The 19,217-nt window shown below is 31.1% G+C and overlaps 1 protein-coding gene across 2 annotated transcripts in view; it reads right to left on the bottom strand.

The window, feature by feature from the left end:
* The window catches only part of LOC135131216 (uncharacterized protein), a 46,743-nt gene extending 27,786 nt beyond the window's left edge, over positions 1 to 18,957 (bottom strand). Inside the window, exon 1 of one of the 2 annotated variants that reach the window (XM_064058832.1) lies at positions 18,773 to 18,957. In XM_064058832.1, coding sequence (XP_063914902.1) covers positions 18,773 to 18,795 — 23 coding nt within the window. In that variant the 5' untranslated portion in view covers positions 18,796 to 18,957. The remainder of the gene's footprint in view (positions 1 to 18,772) is intronic. The other variant, XM_064058841.1, reaches the window with a different exon arrangement.
* Positions 18,958 to 19,217: the final 260 nt, after the last annotated feature.

The raw sequence follows: 19,217 nt of genomic DNA, 5'->3' as shown, positions 1-19,217 counted from the left end.
TTTTTTTAAACTTTATATTGTTTCATTATTTAGAACTACCTATTACTCAAATATGTGTTATTTTCGGAATGCAATTTATTTTTTATATGAATATATTTCTTATTTGTCTGTTAATAACTGTTAAAACTTATCATCAAAGCACAACACGTTGTATTCCATATTACTGACCCCAACTATTCCACAATAGCCTACCAAAATTTCGTTCCCAGAAAATGCAACAAAGTAAAATAGCGTGTTATATTTTTTATATTTTTAAAATTAACAGTTTTATATTTTGGCTACAAGTCCAAAACACTTATTTGCACACATGTGCTAAACATTAGCCAAAAAATCGTATTATTTCTATTTTTTTAAGTCAAAAACAAAATGGTATTCCATATTCACTGACTTTACTCTATCTAAATAAAGTATCCAGATGCATTTTAGGGTGTCTAGTATCTGTATCTAGATAAAATCGAATTTAAGCATAAAATATCTGTATCCAGATACAAAATTAATGGCGCAGATACAGATACATTTATTTATTTCACTTTTTTTTCAGTAGTTATTAGTTGAGTTATACTAGTAGTAATTTTTGATTCTTCATGTTGGTGATTTTAGTCACATAAACAAAAATAGAGGTAAGAGGTCCACTAATAGTGTTCTATCACGGAAATTTTCATATTTTAAATATCATATCATTTCCTACATTGTAGCCTTCAGTACTTATACATCTTTAAATATAATCTTGAGGGACAATAAATCTAAGCCTTGGTAAGATGGTATTTTAAAAACTATAAACCACAATTCACTATTCACTGCGTTTTACGCTTATCGGGGCAATGCATTTTATCTGTGTACCTGAGCAACCCGGGTCCGGTAGGCCCGCTGGTTGTATTTGTATTATTCAATAAGAGTAATTTTAATAGTAAAAATATTTGTTTAAGGTATGTTATTATTTTTGGAAAATAATAATTGCGTGTTACATAATGATTAATTTTTTCAATTAGCACAAATTAGTTCTGTAATCGACTAATCGAATGTTCAATACATACATTTCTCTCGCATAAATCGCATATTTGTTACTGTTTTATACCTTTATTTTTCAGACAAATGTAGCATCTTTTCCTGTTACCACATTTCTTCACTTTTTCATTGTTGGACCTAACGCGAGACGGGCTTGGCAGGTCCGTTTTGCCCTAGAATGTGCCGATTATGTTTAAGTGTAAATCTTGGGCAATAAAATTAATATTTTTACAAGCCTCGGTAGAATAATTTATCGTGATATATTCTCAGAAATCGTGAAACGAGATTAAAATGAAATGAGTTTCAACAAAAATCTGAAAATTTAAAGTTGCACTGTGGTGATTCCGGCCTGCCAGGCAGCCTTTGATCCTATAACGGGTTTAAATACCGTTCTAAGAAATTGTACTTATTTTGCCTTAAACGGACCCAGCAATTCTTCCTAAAATGTATATACCTGCCGCGCCGGGATAGACGATTACCGGACATGGTCATAAAAACATCGTAAGCCGATATTGAAGAATAATAATTTATGACAGGTTGCCGACAACAGACCTTCAGCAAAGAATAATCATTTCCCGTATTCTTTTGAAATATTAATTTTTAATAATAATAATAATAATAATGTTTATTCTAAACCAACAGACATAATGTCTATACAGGTAACACAATAACACAAGTGATTAAAAAAAAAAAACAATAATATTAATGAAAAGATATAACATAAATATATATAAACCAAAAACAAAAAAATTACTAAAATGACCTAATCAAATTATTGCTTATTGTTTCTTAACTTCGGCATGAGTTCTTAAGACCCAGTACACATACATAGCGATAAAAGTTTCTTTCTAATGTTTTTACTACAGAAATCATGAAAAAATATATCGATGTCATGGTGCATTACACAATTATACAATCTAAGACTACTTACAAGGGGGCTGTTAAAATGCCGATAGGTGTTCGGTAATACATAATAGAATGTTATAGGAGATCTTACATTAATTCGAGGAACGCACATTTTAATTTCACTTAACAAGTTGGGGACTATCACTGCACCTTTTAAGATTTTTTGTAAGAATATTAAGTTAGAAACATTTCTTCTAGCACACAGGGGGGTCTCATTAACTAAATTTAGTAGAGCATTTTGGTCGCAGTGTCGTGGTGGATAACACTTGAACATTTTGAAATAAAGATATTTATAATATTTACGAAGAACATTTTCAAATAACATTACATATATATGTTGAAAGGGGTTCCATATAACAGCACAATATTCAAGCTTACACCTGACCAAACTGTGGAATAATGACCTTATAATGGAAATGTCATTGAAGTCTATAGTATTCCTTATAATAAATCCTAAGATTTTCATTGCATTTGTCACAATAGCCTCAAAATGCGGTATAAATGATAAAGTACAATCCATTATAACCCCTAGATCAGAAACACGATCAGATCTCTTAAGCATAGTACCATTTATGTTGTAATCAAAAACAAGCGTAACTACTTTCCTAGTGTAAGACATAATTAAGCATTTACCATTATTAATCGGAAGATGGTTATTTTTACAGTAGGAAGTAAATTTATCAATGTTTTGCTGCAACTTTTCGCAATCAGAAAGATCTTTTATAATATTGACAATTTTTAAATCATCCGCATAAATATAAAATTTGCAGTCTATATAGTTCACAACATCATTCAAGAACATGATAAAAAGGAGTGGACCAAGATTGGATCCTTGGGCAACACCACTGTGTACACTAAACAATTTTGATTTATAACCACTGTATTCCACATACTGCTGTCTATCTAGTAACATCGACTTAATCACTTTTATTAAGTTTCCAGAAATACCAAAAGCATCCAACTTACGAAGCAAAATACAATGATTAACCTTGTCGAAAGCTTTGGAGAGATCAGTGTACACAACGTCGACTTGGGACCTCTTATCCAAGGCTTGCGACACAATTTTAATTCTGGAGATAATTATTTGATATACTCAAACACAATTTGGCCACTGTAGTATGGGAATAAAAACAAAAAAAATATTCTTTTGAAGCGTACGTAGTAAATATTGCACAATTTGCGACGCATCAAACAGCGAAGCGATGGCCTATTTGCAGGAAAAAAGAAAAGATTTTTCAGTCTTGAATAACTATGCAACAGTAAAATGTATATTTTTTAAATTTAATACCACAATCTGTTCTTCTGCACCCGTGGAACGGGTGTTTAGTAGCGGAAACCAAATTCTGACACCAAGAAGAAATAATTTAGGTGACAATACGTTCGAAATGTTGTGAATTTTAGAAAATTCATTTAACAATACATAAAAAAATACATAAACATGTTTTCAGTTATTTTATTCGCCAAAGTTTCAAAAAGTATCTGTTTTTTTGTATCTGTATGTAGATACATTTCGAAAAAATCGAAAACAATCTGTATGTAGATACTTTTATCTTCCATATATCTATATCTGTATCTAGATACTTTTAAAAGTATCTGTCCCCAACACTGCTTATAATGTATTTTACACTTTTCGAGATGCATACAGTGGCGGCCAAAATAAAGTAGGACACTTTTCTTTCGGCACTGTAAATTTCAAAACTCCATTGACGTTTAAATGCCTTTATTAATGTATAACATATTCAAGTGAGTCTAGTTTACACAACTAAATTTGTTGTACAAAAAGAGTACCAAAAGTACAAGAAAAAGTTAATTTATGACAACTCATGTATTTAAAGAATAGATTAAAAAATCAAGGGCTAAAGGTGAATATGGTCACGTGGACATTTCAAGTAAGATTTATATCAACACAGTTGCGACTCAGTTTTCAATTATTTACTTATACGAGTACTACTAGAAGTAATGAGTGTTTTACTGCCCTCACAACTACCACAAAGCACGTTTATAATTTCTAAGTTCGGAAATTTCCCTAGTTTTGGAAATTACCTCGTCAAAAAAATTGTCAGCAAAAAAATAAATACGAAAAAGCTATATTTTCATATTCTAGAAGCTGCAAATATTGGAAAAACTTGAAATTACATACTTTTCAAAATCCTCTGTTGCGATGTTTCCTTTTAGATATCGTTCTCGAGTTCTGAAATTTTACCATTGGAGATCACTTACTCAAACTAAGACACTACGTTCAACATGTTTGATGAAATAGATCGTTGTTTTACAACGTCATAGACATAGTCATATATGCTGTTCTAACTGACAGTTTAATTATTATCGATTAACGCAAATACCTCAAATACAAGAACAGAATATAATATGGTGCTAAAAAACAGTTACGTTTAGTCTCGTAAGACATGAGCTTCTACGATAGCAGCTTAAATGAACGTGGATTTTGCAACTTAGCACGTGTATTTTCGAGGTACACTGTAATATTGGTGAACGGTTGAAATGTGCATAACGAAGCGATTTTTTTTTGTCCTGAACGAAAATGAGGGCCGGATTTTCAAAATAAAATTATATAAGGTCAAAGCTATGAAACAACTGATATTTTTTTTGCTGTAGACAACGTGTGTTCAGTTGTCATCAATTTGGCGTTGCTTGTTTGTTAAAAGAAAAATGCATGTGTTTTATTAATTCATAATTTTGTGTATAATTGACATTTCCGCGTTGTCGGCTGCCATCGATTAAATTTTAGGTTAACTGTAAACATACTTCACAGTATTTACAAAAATCGAGGCCAACTTGTTGACAGTATCAATTAAACACCCGATTGGTGTATTTCAAAATATATATGAATTTACAACGACAAAACAAAACACCAAATAATTCAAAATTAATTGCTACCAAATAATATTTTCAAAACAATTTCCAGCAAATCGACGATTTATCTTTTTTAAAAATTCATTATGTTGCCCTCCAAAAATAAAACATCGGTTACTTGATACCATTTGTTACTGTTCAAAATACAATAAAATTTAGGTTTAAATATAAATAATATTCAGACATAATTTATTTAACGCTTGTCGAGAAATATTAAACGGCTAATAAAATTCCAAACTTTCACACCTGGTTTTACTGTTATTTTTATTTTTCACGTAGGTTTTCAAAATCTTCTATTTTTTACTCAGATGTTTTTTGAAACTTCGCCAGATAAGCGACCCAACGCTTTTCGCCACACCGGTGTGCATCAATTAAAAAAAAACACATGTGAAAATTTGGAATTTTATTAACCGTTTAATCCAATTAAAGTTTTGGTCAATTTTATTCAAAAATATATTAGTATTTATATTTATAAATTTTTATAATATAATATGTACGCTTACCTGATACGTATCACTTATTAAATTATAATCACTTTAGCAGTTAGCTTATGAAAATCACTCATTAAAAATTATTTTATAGAGTAGTTAAGAAGAGATAGTTTCGTTTAAAAAATTTCTTAAAACAATTAACAAGTAATTAATGCTGCAAACGTCTTTAATTTATTTATTAAAAAAAATCTTAAGATGAGTTAAAATAGCATGTTAATAGGAAACAAATTAATGCAGAGAAAGGAAAAATATAATATTTTTAAGAAATTGTTACAACTTGCTGAAACATTATTTTAATCTCTTCGGTTCCAATTAATTTTTGAGTGAGAAATTTAAACATAAATATAAATTTTGTAAATAACTAATAACAGTTTATGATTAAGTGATTTCACGCATATAAATCAGTGGTCCTAAACTTTATTATAGGCAACTGAAAAATTATCCCATCGATGGCGATGTAAAAAAACTCGTATCGTATTATATCTCAAATATATATGTAAGTATATATATCAGACTGAACTACTTAAATTAATATATTGATATATACTGTGCATATATGTGTCGTTAAAATAATATCCTCGCGGTTATGAATTAATGAACCCTAAACAGCTTATTCAGGTGTATCTCTAAAATTACTGTCACAGATCACTCATAATCTATAATAATACAGCATTACACAAAACTGCACCGTTATTGTGTTAGTAAATGTTTCCAAGCCCTCATTACACCAGTCATAATTATTTACATAGCATATGAGTGAATGATCAATAACTGCATTTGTCTTTTATGTCGTTTTGCGATACCAAGGCCAGAACATATGAGAAAGTCAATCTAACTCAGACATATTCTTAAACTTATTCTGAAAGTGTGTGCGCCATTATTAATTACCACTTAAAAAAAATCACCCATTTACTTTGATTGAATTTAAATTAAACACGTTTACCGCCAACAAGGTTGGCTCCCTTTACTTCAGGTAATTGTTATAAGTTTGCAGGATGTTGATTCGACATTTTTACTGGTAAATTCCTATGACTTATACAGGTTGTTGCAAGGAGTTCCGTTATGCCATCTTTAGTGAAAGTAAATGTAGTAAGGTTTCAAAAGAAAAATAAATGAGTCAGTACTAGTTTGGCATTCCCTAAAATTACCGGCAGATGCAGTAACATTTCTGCAAAAAAAAACCACCTACATCATGAAATACTTTTACTGTACTTTTTGAACTGCCAAAATAACCGAAGAAAGTGCACTTCTCTTTGATCCGTTGCCTTGGTTTCGCTTCGTTGGTGGCTGACCTTAAAGATCACAACTTTTGAATGGCAATAACCTTAAAGTCCGCAGACTTATCCTAGACGAATAGTTTGCATTTTCTCACATACAAATAATTTCTTATAATTACTTTTGAAAATGTTTAATTCTTTCTACGTGGTTAAGCACAGAGAAATTGTATCATCAAAAAATTATTTTTGTGGTTATACATATCTCCATATCTACTCAATCTACACAATTACTTTCTAATAAGATTCTAAAAAAGGAACCACCTAAATTTTCCACGGCGCTTTATTGATGAAAGTGTTTTTGGGAGAGTGATCTAATAAATCATTATGAAAGTTATACAATTACGCATCCTTCCCAGGAAGACAATGCTTTGTTGGGTGAATTTATGTTATCTAATAATAAGCGTGAATATTTTGTTTTACATTAGAATTGACGCACACACTTAACTAATGATTGCTTCATAATGCGAAATAACCGAAAATTCCTCTTCTTTTGTTATTCATTTTTCAGACTTTCTATTACATTTAGCATCTTGTAAAGATGTTGTGAAATGTACATTCAAAAAATAATTATCACGTAATACTATTCCTCAAATAGCAGTGCATCATTTATTATACTATTCCTATATGGTAATAAGCAACGTCATTCCTGTAATAATAATTTTTAAAATTGTTACTACATAGGTATGACTATAATAAAAAAACTTTATTTAATAAATATACATTTTCAGCAAAGTCCAGGGTAACCCCATACATCACACTCAAAAAGACCAAGTGATATAATTGATAACTAATCAGTAATCATAAAGCGACATATACGTATAGTTTATGAAGGTTTCTATTAATTTTACATTTTTTCCTAAGATATTCTGATTAAAGAATGAGAAAACTTTTAAATTAAAAACAAATAAATATACTGGAAAAGGTACGTATATAATTGATCTTCAGCTATCGAAATTACAATAATTTTAGAGAAATCTGCAGTCTTGTAATTACTGAATAAGTGCATCAACATAACACAAAATTTTTACGCATTGTGCATTCTTGGTGCACATTTACATTTAGGTACACTTACACTTTCTATTAGGAGAATATATCACGGAAACTTTGTGAGATTTACAGTTCATTTTTTGTACAAGCCATCCAGTCTCTCAAAGGTGAAATGTTCATAAAATTATCACCGTTACAATACTTGTAAATGAAAACGAGTTAACGATGTTTCTAGACAGTTGTTCATTTCGTAAATGAAACTGCAACAATTTGCTTTACATTTTCGACCACCATATGTTCAAGTGAGTGAAAATTAAGGCGTTGTTATTACATTTTAATCTGACAGCTTGAACATTTTTGTACTTTTACTATGCCGTCCATGTGCATAACAGAAGCGAAATTAGAAATTTTTGGGCATGAAAGTTGCATTAAGAAGCGTACTATTTCATTTAAAAGATCAATAATATATCTACGGAAAGTTCCATGTTTTTAAATCAAATATATATGTCTACTATAATGGTTCTAAAAATAAATTAAATATGCAAAAAAACAAAAATTTCGTTTTGGTCATCATACAGAATTAAAATTTAAAAACTTTTAAAAATCTGTAGTGTTTAAAAATATTAAATGAATAAATAAATATATCATAAATCTAACCCTGTTTTTTCTCTAACCGACTCTAGAGTACGAAAGAATAGGTCTCTCGTTTCCGTCTGTCTGTCTGCCGTCTGTCCGTGTTGATTTTATTAGACAGATGATCGCCTAGACTACTGAGACGATTGTTGTCAAAAATTTTTAATGTATGTTAGGGATATCCCACAATAGTGACTGTTCCTTAAATTTTATAAAATAACATATTCCTCCACTTGTAGTTTATGAATTCGTGTTTTTACCATAGTCATCCAGATTTGTGGAAAAACAATCAACATTTTATAACAACATTTTACAATTTAATTTTGAAATTGCAAAACCGAATAGTTTGAAATCTTGCAAAACTTTTTATGGTCATCGTAAGCATAGTCAATCGTTAATTAAAATTTGTCATCTCAAAAATTTTTCGAACAAATGTAAAATATGCACAATATTAAGAATCTATTTTTGTGGTTTATCAATGCATTCATAGTTTTTAGAATTACTTACACAGAGTTATTGAAAAACTGATAATAGTGATAATGAATGAGGCAATATGTTTTATTGCCCACTCCACTTTCCCGAAAATTTGGGAATACAGTAATACTGTTATTAATAGTATTATACTACACCTATTCAAAATGATAGCTTTTTTACCTGCAATTTAACATACCTACACATTTATCAGTTTTAGCTCGTAGGGATTCTCACACAAAATGGAATTGTCAAAGTTAAATTTTATAATTTTTCGAAGCTGTATTTGTTCCACTGTATTTTAGGGGCGAGGGAAGTTCTGCCGAGATAACATTCGACCAGTTTTTTACGGCATTATGAAAAATCTATGGATTCCTAATTAATTCTTGTCAGTTCTTCACTTTCACGACTTATTATTATTATTGTGATGATATTGTTATTTCCGTGTACAAAAATTGTATTAACGTAGCCCTGGTATGTAATGTAATCATAATCAATACTTATTACAAACGCAAAAATAAAAGAATAACTCTCAGGGTATGATATACCTACTAACTTGTAGACGATAGTCAACTGGTTCCAGTTTACATTAAAAATGTGCCCTGAAATATTTACTTGTATTACAACATATAGGTGAGTCGCGAAGTGGGCGCTCTTTGAAGAATATACTTTAAAATTAGTTTTAATTATACAGAATGTATAGTTTACTTTTGGAATATCGATGCTATGATGCCACGCTATTCCACAGTATTTTCTATATTTAAAATTGAGGGTTACTGCGATTTTTTACTTTGTTAAGAGACACATCGACCTATTCGAAGAATTAAGACAAAAATTAGGGTAAGATACAACAACGAAATAGAGGGTATTATGTTTGAAAAAACTCGAATATCAATATTTGAAATTTGTAAAGTTTCAGGATTTTTTTATAAACACACTGTATATTAAAATTTTATTTAATTGATACCACAATAAAGGGCGTACGTTTCTCTATTCTTCCACAAAAAATTGTAACACATAATTTATAAATAATCCGATTGCTACAGGCATCAAGAAATCCAAAGAAATGCTGTCTATCACTTTTCCTAACTTTAACGTTTTCGTAGCCGATCCATGGTTTTACTTGAGAACCATTTCTATATCTCCACGTTTCATGTAAATAAGTTAATTTAGTTTTTTAATACCCCCTTTTGTATTTCAAGCGGATTTTAAAATACTTAATTCTTTTTGTAGTCAAGTAAGATCATCATATACAGGATTTCTATAAATGATTATAAGGTCAAAGTAGGTCAGGAATACATGTCGTCTCTCAGATTTAAACTTTACTAAATCCCAAGGACGCATGACAAAGACCACACGCATCTATATAACTGGTTGCCTGAATGTTTCATATGTTATTAAAAAATAAATTCATTACAATAAAAAGAAACAAATTTATTGTGGTTAAAGATCATAGTAAATGTTTCTCCTCTCCTCTCATTTTCATTTCAAAAACGTTCTGTAATCCTTTCGTCAATAGCCATGCTTGCGGATTCTGCACAAGTCATCAACAACTTCCTCAGATGTGTTGATAAAATCTAATGTGAGCTTCTAACAATGTTTCTTGAATTATTAAATCACGGTATTTGGCCATATATTCTTGCTTACAAGCGGTTGCAGAAAACACCCACTCTTCGCTTACGAATGTCCAATTGCGATAACAAGACATAACAATGAAAGTGTCTTGTTCAACAACACTTTCACGGTCTTCGCTTCGTAGCACAAAAACAAAATTTTCGTACACAAGCACCAAGAGTTGAAAACGAATGTTTTGTTGTTTTAGGGCCGGTTGCATAAACGCAAATCAAATTTAATCTCTGATTAAGAACAATTGTAACTATGATAATAACAATCGTTACTATGGAGTTAATCAGAGATTAACTTTGATTTGCGTTTATGCAACCGGCCCTTAAGCTTCGATAAACGAGAACTACTGTAATTCACACTTGAAAAACGTTAAAACAATAAAAGGATAACAAGTTACAAATGACATTAATGACAAGTGCGCTTATTATATTCCAGAATTTGTCTTTTCAATTCTTCCTTAAAGTATTCGTCGTGAAATTTAACCGTTTTTCCCTTCCTTCCCCACTATTGGAAAAAGTAAGTAATTTTTTAAATGCCATGAGTCAAATAGTTTTCTACCGAAGTTGTCTACAGTTGTCTTTCGCTTATGTCAAAGACCAGCGCATTTTGTCATCCCTGTTTTTAATCGTGCTTCTAAAAACGTTCCTTGTTTGCGGCATTTTACCGCTTTAAAACTACAGTCCCAATTCAAAAATTTCTCAAAATTTGAATTTGTCATTGACGTAACTGCCAATCCTTATAGACCAATTTCACTATTTTGGGGACTTTTTCATTTTTACCAACATAATTCAAAACATGTAACTAGAGTTAATTTTTATTTTAAAATTACATCGAATTTGTCATAAAGTCTAATGTTTTAGCTAACTCAGACCGTCGGCGTCGTAATTACATAACGAAAAATAATAATAATGGGTGAAGATAGTAACAAATAAATAAACAAACAAAAACCAAAAAGCTATATGTACATTTCGCCAACATCGATCACTATATTGAGAGCGGTAAATCGCTAATCTAATCTAATTTTGATGTCTAAAAAACATTTATAATAACCCTGTACTAAATAAAGCATTTCTTAAAATACCCACAAAATCAGTGGGTTTCCAAGTATAGGTACCAACTTTCGTACAGAAGCAAATATTTGCGTACTTAGTAATTAGACCAACCCCAGTGGATGGAAACAGCTACTTCTCGGACAAGAGTCCAAGTGGACGCTGGACTTCTAGTGCCATCACTGAAGTCATCCCTTTATTTACGGAAAACGTTGGCTTATAGTGCTAAAGTTGCGACAAAATGGAACCCAGCGGTCACTACCGACATCTCACTATTATAATTCGCCTGGCATAAGCATGTAGAGTTAAATTACTATCCAGTGTTACATAACCATTATAATGTGATATACTGATGAATGATGATGATGATGATGTCAAAGGAGGTCGAAACTGCAGTAGGCAGCTTTTCATTAAGTTGCATAACTTTTCGAGTTAAAAATTCTTTAAGAGTATAGTGTTTTTGCCAATTTTTAAATTTTGTGTATTAAAAACTAAAGATTTGATCCCTCAACTAAAGTAAAAAAATAAGTTCAAGTGCACTCCACTTACATTTGTTAAAAAAACATTTTCTCGTTCTCTAGTATACATTGTTTTCTGTTTTCCTAGTAATTATATCGTGAAGGTTTCTACCTTTCATCTTCCTTCTACCGTCATATTACAGTTAGGTAAGTGTTCCAAATTGAAAGTCAGGAATTTCGTTGAAATTCAATTTTGAAACTCTATAAGCTTGTATTTTTCACTTACAATTTTGCAAAAATGTAAAATAATAGGTAATAGGCAATAAAGTTATTCCTCCTGAAATCTCATTTATTAAAAGATGTTGACTCGCAAGTAGATTTAGGTAAATTTAACTACCACGCATCCGCTGCAACGATAGCAAAATTGCATAGGTAATAAGTGAGACCCTTGCTCGAGTATGGTAGCGCTGTTTAGCACCCTGTCCTAGTAATAAGAGATAAGCAGGCGATAAAATCTCTACAACGCCGTATTAGCCGCGTCCCTTTTAGTTGTCGTCGTCCTAAATACGAAGATAGGCTAAAACGTTACCTACAATGGAATACCGGAAAATCCGGGGCGATGCAATTACAACTTTTAAAGCTTTCAGCACTGTAGGATCATCCATTCGTCTACTCCTTTCCACCTCCGTTGATCTTCGAACTCGAGGTCATCTATTAAACTGCAGAAAGAGAACTTTCGGACCAGAATTAGGCAGCTCTTCTTACCAAACGGAATTTTCGACACATACAATTCAACTCCTTATATTGTAGAGAGTACTTTCGTATTAGCTAATTTTAAGATTGCCGTCGACGCCTTCCAGACTGCTTAGTTTATTGTTTAGTATCACTAGTTTAGAATTATACTTATTATTATAATAGTATGTAGTTTATATTAATTAGTATCTGCATTGTTCCTTGGACATAACACGACATTGTCCGCTGCCCAGTTTTACTTTTCAAATGAAAAATAAATTAAAAATGTTTTTTAAATTTTGATCCTGTGTTATTTTGGTAATTTAAAATCAGTACCCCATTTAATTATAACGTGTGAGTAAGTAGATACCTTAGGTGAAAAAATACTACCAACACTATTTAAAAAAGGCAGTACAATTTTGGTTGCTAAATGTTGTAATTATAGTATTTATTTATGCACACTCTAATTAAATTCTGTTTAAATGGTCCAATTTCATCATCAAAATTATAGTTTCGTGATTTATTAAAAATAAAATGGAGTAATATCCGCTGCAGCCAATCGTTCTTCACACAGCTCGTAGCTATCGTTGTTCTGTTAATAATAATTGTATGGTAGAATCACGTTTTCAAACTTTATTTGACGATCGTGAATATATGTTTGCAAATATTAGCGCAGCACTAACAATTACTCAACTGGTTCCCCAAGTATGAAATAGTTAAAACTGGAGGCGAAGGCGTACTAAGATTATGGCTGCTACTGAAAAATTAAATAACAGTATTGGATTCCCAAAACTTTCTGGAAACATGAAATGGGGCGTTCCTGATTTAATCAATAAAATATATTGACTAATTCATTAAAAATCTAAAAAATATGATTGCAAGGATAAATCACAAGTAAAAAAAAATTTTTGCGCATTTTGGGTAGAATTTATTGGGCAAAATTTTGAGTAGACTTCATCAATATTTTGGGGGAAATAAACGGATATATTTTGATTAACAATTTAGCAAATCTAAAACATATGAATGGAATGAAAATCACAAATATAGACTCATCATATTTTGCACATTTTAAGATAGTATTTTTTTGGCAAAATTATTAATTGACGTCATCAATTTTTTGGGGGGATAAGCAAATACATTATGATAAAAAAATTACGATGCTTATGATAACTTTAAAACGTTTCAGATTTCAAAGCATAGGTTTCCCAGAGTCAAAATTAAATTGCAAAATGTTGTTTTACACTTTTGATTTTTTTTTTCCCAAAAATCGCGACGTTTCGGGTAAAAACTCAACACGGAGTCATAAACTACATTACTATGTTATTTTATACAATTTAAAACTCTTTTACTATGTGCAATTTTGAAGTGAGGTCATCACATTATTGGTGGGGATGATTAAACAACATCTACATGATATTCCTAATATAAATACAAAATTTGACAACAATCGGCCCAGTACTTTTGGATATTATCTCTGTGTAATAAAAATCCGGACGGCAGACAGAGGGACAGACAGACAGACGGAAACCGAAAACCTATTCCTTCGTCCTCTAGGGGTCATGAAAGGTCGAAAAAACGTAAAAGTTGAGAGTCGACCGACGGATTCGATTACAGTACTTCCTTCCCTTACGCTCGGGAAGTAAAAAGGACAAAAACAAGATTCTTGTTTTATCTCCAAAAGTACAAAAGTATTGTATGAAGCTCACAAACAGCTTAAATAACAAGCAAAAAATTAATGGCAGTGTATTAATTCGTTATTCCTCTTAAAAATTAAAACGTTAACGGCAGCGTAAAAAGATCATCCAAGATACACAAAACGTGGAAAGTAAACAAACTGAAATTTATTCCATTAATCGATCTATAAAAGGCAACAAATATTCACCGACCTCAGGGTATTTTCAAAGTCTGAAATCGCTACAAATTAGTGGTGACGTATTTCACTCTGTAACAATGAATTCTTAAATTTGTAGGTTGGTACAAAACGTGCACGTATTGGATGTGTTTCATAGTATGGTTATATGTGTTGAACAATTTTTTTATAGATGCAAATATAATCTATCTCTAAATATTTTCATATTCCACTTCCTCTGTTATTAGAAACAATAAGACAATATACTTTCAGTTTCATTATTTTGTACCTTATGCCTTATTTCAACCTACTTGACACAAATAAGATAAAATAAAAATCAAATTTCCTTAGTATAATAAGGCAAAAATGTAAAAGATGAACGATATTAATTAGCAACTGAACATGTAAAAATAAAAGAAAAAAATTGTTTTCAATTTGTTTAACCGTGTCCGAAGCAAAACGATGAAAAGTGGTAGCCAAGAATGTGACATTTTCACTTTTTATTTAAATGGTCTTGGGCATTATTAGTTTACTGTGCAGTCTTAGGCGTTTTTGTCCTATTAGACCTGTCAAAAAATGAATGTAAAATTATCCTTCTTTTTGGGTTTTCTTTGACGAACAATAAAGAGTTTGGAAAAAGATTTCGATAAAATGAGACAGTTCACCACCTTGTACATCGTTAAAAGATCTCGTTGTACATATATATTAAAGCCTTAGAACCAGTGGCGGCTCGTGGTGATTTTTGATGAGTGGGCAAAGCATTATAGGTACGTTAGAACATCTATGAAAAAAAATATATACATATATATAATTAATCATTTTTGTGAGAACGTGTTTTTGTTTTGGTGCTGCATGTCAATCAATATAATATAACAAATATTTTATGTATATTACATATATATTATTTTAATTTTATAAATGTTACTTACAATGTCGGTCAGCAAGAACCAACGAGAACGTCGAAGACTCTTGCTAGAAGAGGAAAGAGGAGCAAAAAAAAGGTTCAGCACATAAATAGATTTGTTAGGAGTTTATAGAACTATAAACTCAAATAATGATCCCAACATGTAAAAATTTTGAAATAACATGACGAGAAAACATTAAATTTTAAACCTTTGAGATAAGCTACACTTAGAAAAAGCAGCAATTTGGAAAATTATTGTAAAAGCAAAATTAAAAATGCCAAATCAAACAAAACATAAATTCTCAAAATACTAACAAAGTTAACAATAACAAATAAAATAAAAATAATTCCAAAATAATCGTTCTAAAGACCACTAATTACCAAAGACTCCTCCAAAAAACTTTTTAAATTTATCATCGAATTTACTTTAAGAGAAATTTGCGATTCATCTTGTCCCCGAAATGTATGTTTTTGTGTAGCCAAGAAAATTATCATATCGAATAAACGCCGACTTTAAGAGAATTTTCTATAGTTTCACTTCGTTTTCCAAGTACCTAATTTTCGTTTATTCATATTGCTCATGTTTTTGTAAAGCAGTAGCGATATATTTTATATCGCTCTTCTTGTGGAATTCTAAAGTGTTCGTAATTTAATTTTATGTTAAATAGCAGATAATTCCAACAGCTTTGTTTGCTGTTTCACTACCGATCAACCAACCAATAGGTACCTAATATTTATTGTCCGAACTTTGATTAAAGACTTTATTACTGCCACGAGAGTTTGTGATGGCCAATTGTTTCATTTCGGGACATGATCTTAATTTATAAACAAATAATTCATAAATATCAAGTTCCATACTACTGAATTTATTTATTAAAAACAAAAACTCAATGTCTTTAATGCCTTCTTTACCACCTCTCTAATATTATTTGCACAGCTTACAGTAGGATTTGCCATTAAAAAAAATTGCTAGAAAGTACCTACTTTGGTACCCGCCTAACTATTTGGTAATTTGAATAAACTACATTTTATAATTAAATGCACTATCCTGACTGCAGTTTCTGATCTGACTGAATTCAATTGAGTCGTGTCTCCGACGAGGACGAACCATGCTGAGTGCTTCCGATTTTCAGGGTGGATTTGCCCACCCATGCTAGAGCGAACGCGTAACAAACCTGTGCGGACAGTCTGAATTAAATAATAAATTAAGCGTATATTTAACTTTTGTTGACTCTGCTACAGTTATATTTATGAAACAAAAATGCATATGTAATAATAAAAAAATACACATGTCAGATACGTACTGCAGTAATAAATGTATTACTTATTCTCATCATTGGTTATTCGGATTTTTAAGTTTATAATTCATTATAAAGTTTACACGGTGTCATAATACATACAAGAATATGGTTATTACAAATTTTCATTTGATATGAAAAAGTATTTATTAATTATTATGGTGTTGCTCTTTTCTATAACAATAGTATTCAAGAATTTTCGCATAACATTATTTTCCTTACTACCTTACCCATATTTCAATAGAGTAATAAAAATAATTACCTCTATACTTTTACAATACAGAAGAAGTAAAAAAATCGAAATTAATTTATTGAATCCTTGAATCGAATATCGAGAGATCCGATTCTGCAGCGTTTGAGATATACGTTGAGGCCAGGGCGTCCTGCCCCGCTTGAAGCAAGAAAACACGGATATGCAAAGACGCGCGTTTCGAATTCTTTACTCTCAATTACGTACATAGAAAACCGAACGTATGTCGTTGCTTATAATCAAGAGGGTGGACCAGGGTGGACTAGCCCATCCTCACATGAACCGTATAACGCCGAAACCTGACGCACTTTTTTACAACTGCAATTTCTCAGTTGCGGAAACTGCGGGATGTAATGAAGAAAAGCCGTTGGCTTAAATGATGTTTACGACGATAATTATTTGTATATACATATAAAATATTTTAAAAAAGAAAAAAAAGCAATATTTTACTTCGTATCATAATAAATCAAATAGGGTGGGCATTGCCCACCCTGGCCACCCCGAGGAGCCGCCACTGCTTAGAACTGATCCCATGAGTTTTATTGATCATAATTTGAACCATGCCTCGGAAGTAGCCTATCACCCACGATATACAGTGCAGCAAAATTTGACGGGACACACAATACGCAAACGTGGTCGTACACTATACAGCGTTCTTTATTGTAAAATAATACAAAAATAAAATGAAACGTGAGTTGGCACGCTGTTGCTTACAAATTCTGACGTTATAGGGGTGACGCTACATTTACGCCGGAAAAGCAATCATTTTAGTGCCACCTCCGTCCATGAAAAGCGTGTAAAACACAGAATAATTTTAATTTAAATCAACAAGGTGTAGAATATAGCGACCCTTTGGGACATAACTTGAGAATATTGGGGAATTTACAAGAACAGCAATGTAATGTCTGTTGAAAAACAAATAAGATGTATCTTTTTTGTAGAATATGGCATATAAGTATGTCTATTATAAAATATAGTAGTATTTTACGTCGGGTATCATTTTTGTTTCGAATGAGGTGACATAATCAGGTGTTTAACCTAATGTGGCATATAAAAGAAAGAAATCTAATTCTGGACAAGGAGGAAGTTGAAAATATGTTTTTTCTCCAACCATGCTATTGATCCAAAATATATGGGTGCATTTAAAAATGTTAGGTTTAATGTACCTTAAATATCAGCACTATTTTGAATCTTTCTTTTTTATTTACAATCCAGTTTTTTACCTTGCTTTACTTTTACCAAATTTCATTTGTCGAATAACAACTATTCATAAGTTAACCAGGAGGGTTTGCTGACTTTTGAGGAAAGTATGTTTTTGTAATTTCTTTGGATACAAATTAAACCAGTTTAGATAAAGAAATGCAAACGCAAATGCAACTGAACTACATTGCACTATTTAATAGCCTCGATCTACATTTCTACTTTGGACAGACTTTTTCACTTTCAGTAACTAAACATGTTAAATGAAATCACCAACTATTACAAAAATGTCTAAAACGATAATTATTATTTTAACACAATACCTACTTACGAATCTGAGAAAGCTGTCAAATCAAGTTAATGAAGTTATTTTATTGCAGGACATTGAACGCCCATGTTTTGTTGTTATGTAATAATATTTTGCTTTAACAAAATCAAACAAATTTCTCCAAGCTACTTTAGAGTATAAGAGCTAATAACAATTATAAACGAACATGAATGTTTTAAATATTAAAAAAAATATCGCCTCTCCCGTAAGCCATTAGTCGAAACATGAGCAGGAAGCAAGGCTTAATTGATTTAATTCACCATCCCAAAATTACCGTACAAAACAGATGGTGAATGTTAATGTGTTATCTCAAAACCAAAGTTCTAAGCACAACAATAATTGCCCCATGAGCATTCTCCACAAAAACAGATAAAAAACATGCATAATGGTAATTCGTCCAATTGCATAAGTGAATGTCAGACCAAACCACTACTTACATGATTCCAGTTTCCTGAATCATAGCACCTCCAGTTCACTATTTCACCACCACTGTATAAACTAGAAACTTTTTTTCTTGTTTATTTTAGCAAATTTATTAATAGTTCTTAAAAGAAATCCGTGACACACACGTTTCAATTGTTGCCAGTTGATTCCCCACTGTTATGGTTAACTACTCTCTCTTGTACACTCAATGCGTTCGTACATCGTTGGAATTGTTGAAACTTTCTTTGATAGTTCGTGCAGTTAGGTTATGGTCATTGCGTACCAGGCGAATAACAAGTGAAATTACCAAAAATTTTGCTTCATTATTTTACAGGAAAAAAATTACTAACCAATATCTTTACTGACATAAAAGTGAATGAGATAGTTGTTAAGAAAAAAATGTTACTTTTATCGTATCAAAAGCTGAGTTACAAAACTCGTAGGTTTCATCAAACTTAA

This window comes from Zophobas morio, unplaced genomic scaffold (assembly GCF_036711695.1).
Source record: "Zophobas morio isolate AGI-343-1 ecotype UQ-CSIRO unplaced genomic scaffold, CSIRO_AGI_Zmor_V1 ptg000002l, whole genome shotgun sequence".
Taxonomy (NCBI): Eukaryota; Metazoa; Arthropoda; class Insecta; order Coleoptera; family Tenebrionidae; genus Zophobas; species Zophobas morio.
This window is presented reverse-complemented; position numbering and strand designations above follow the sequence as displayed.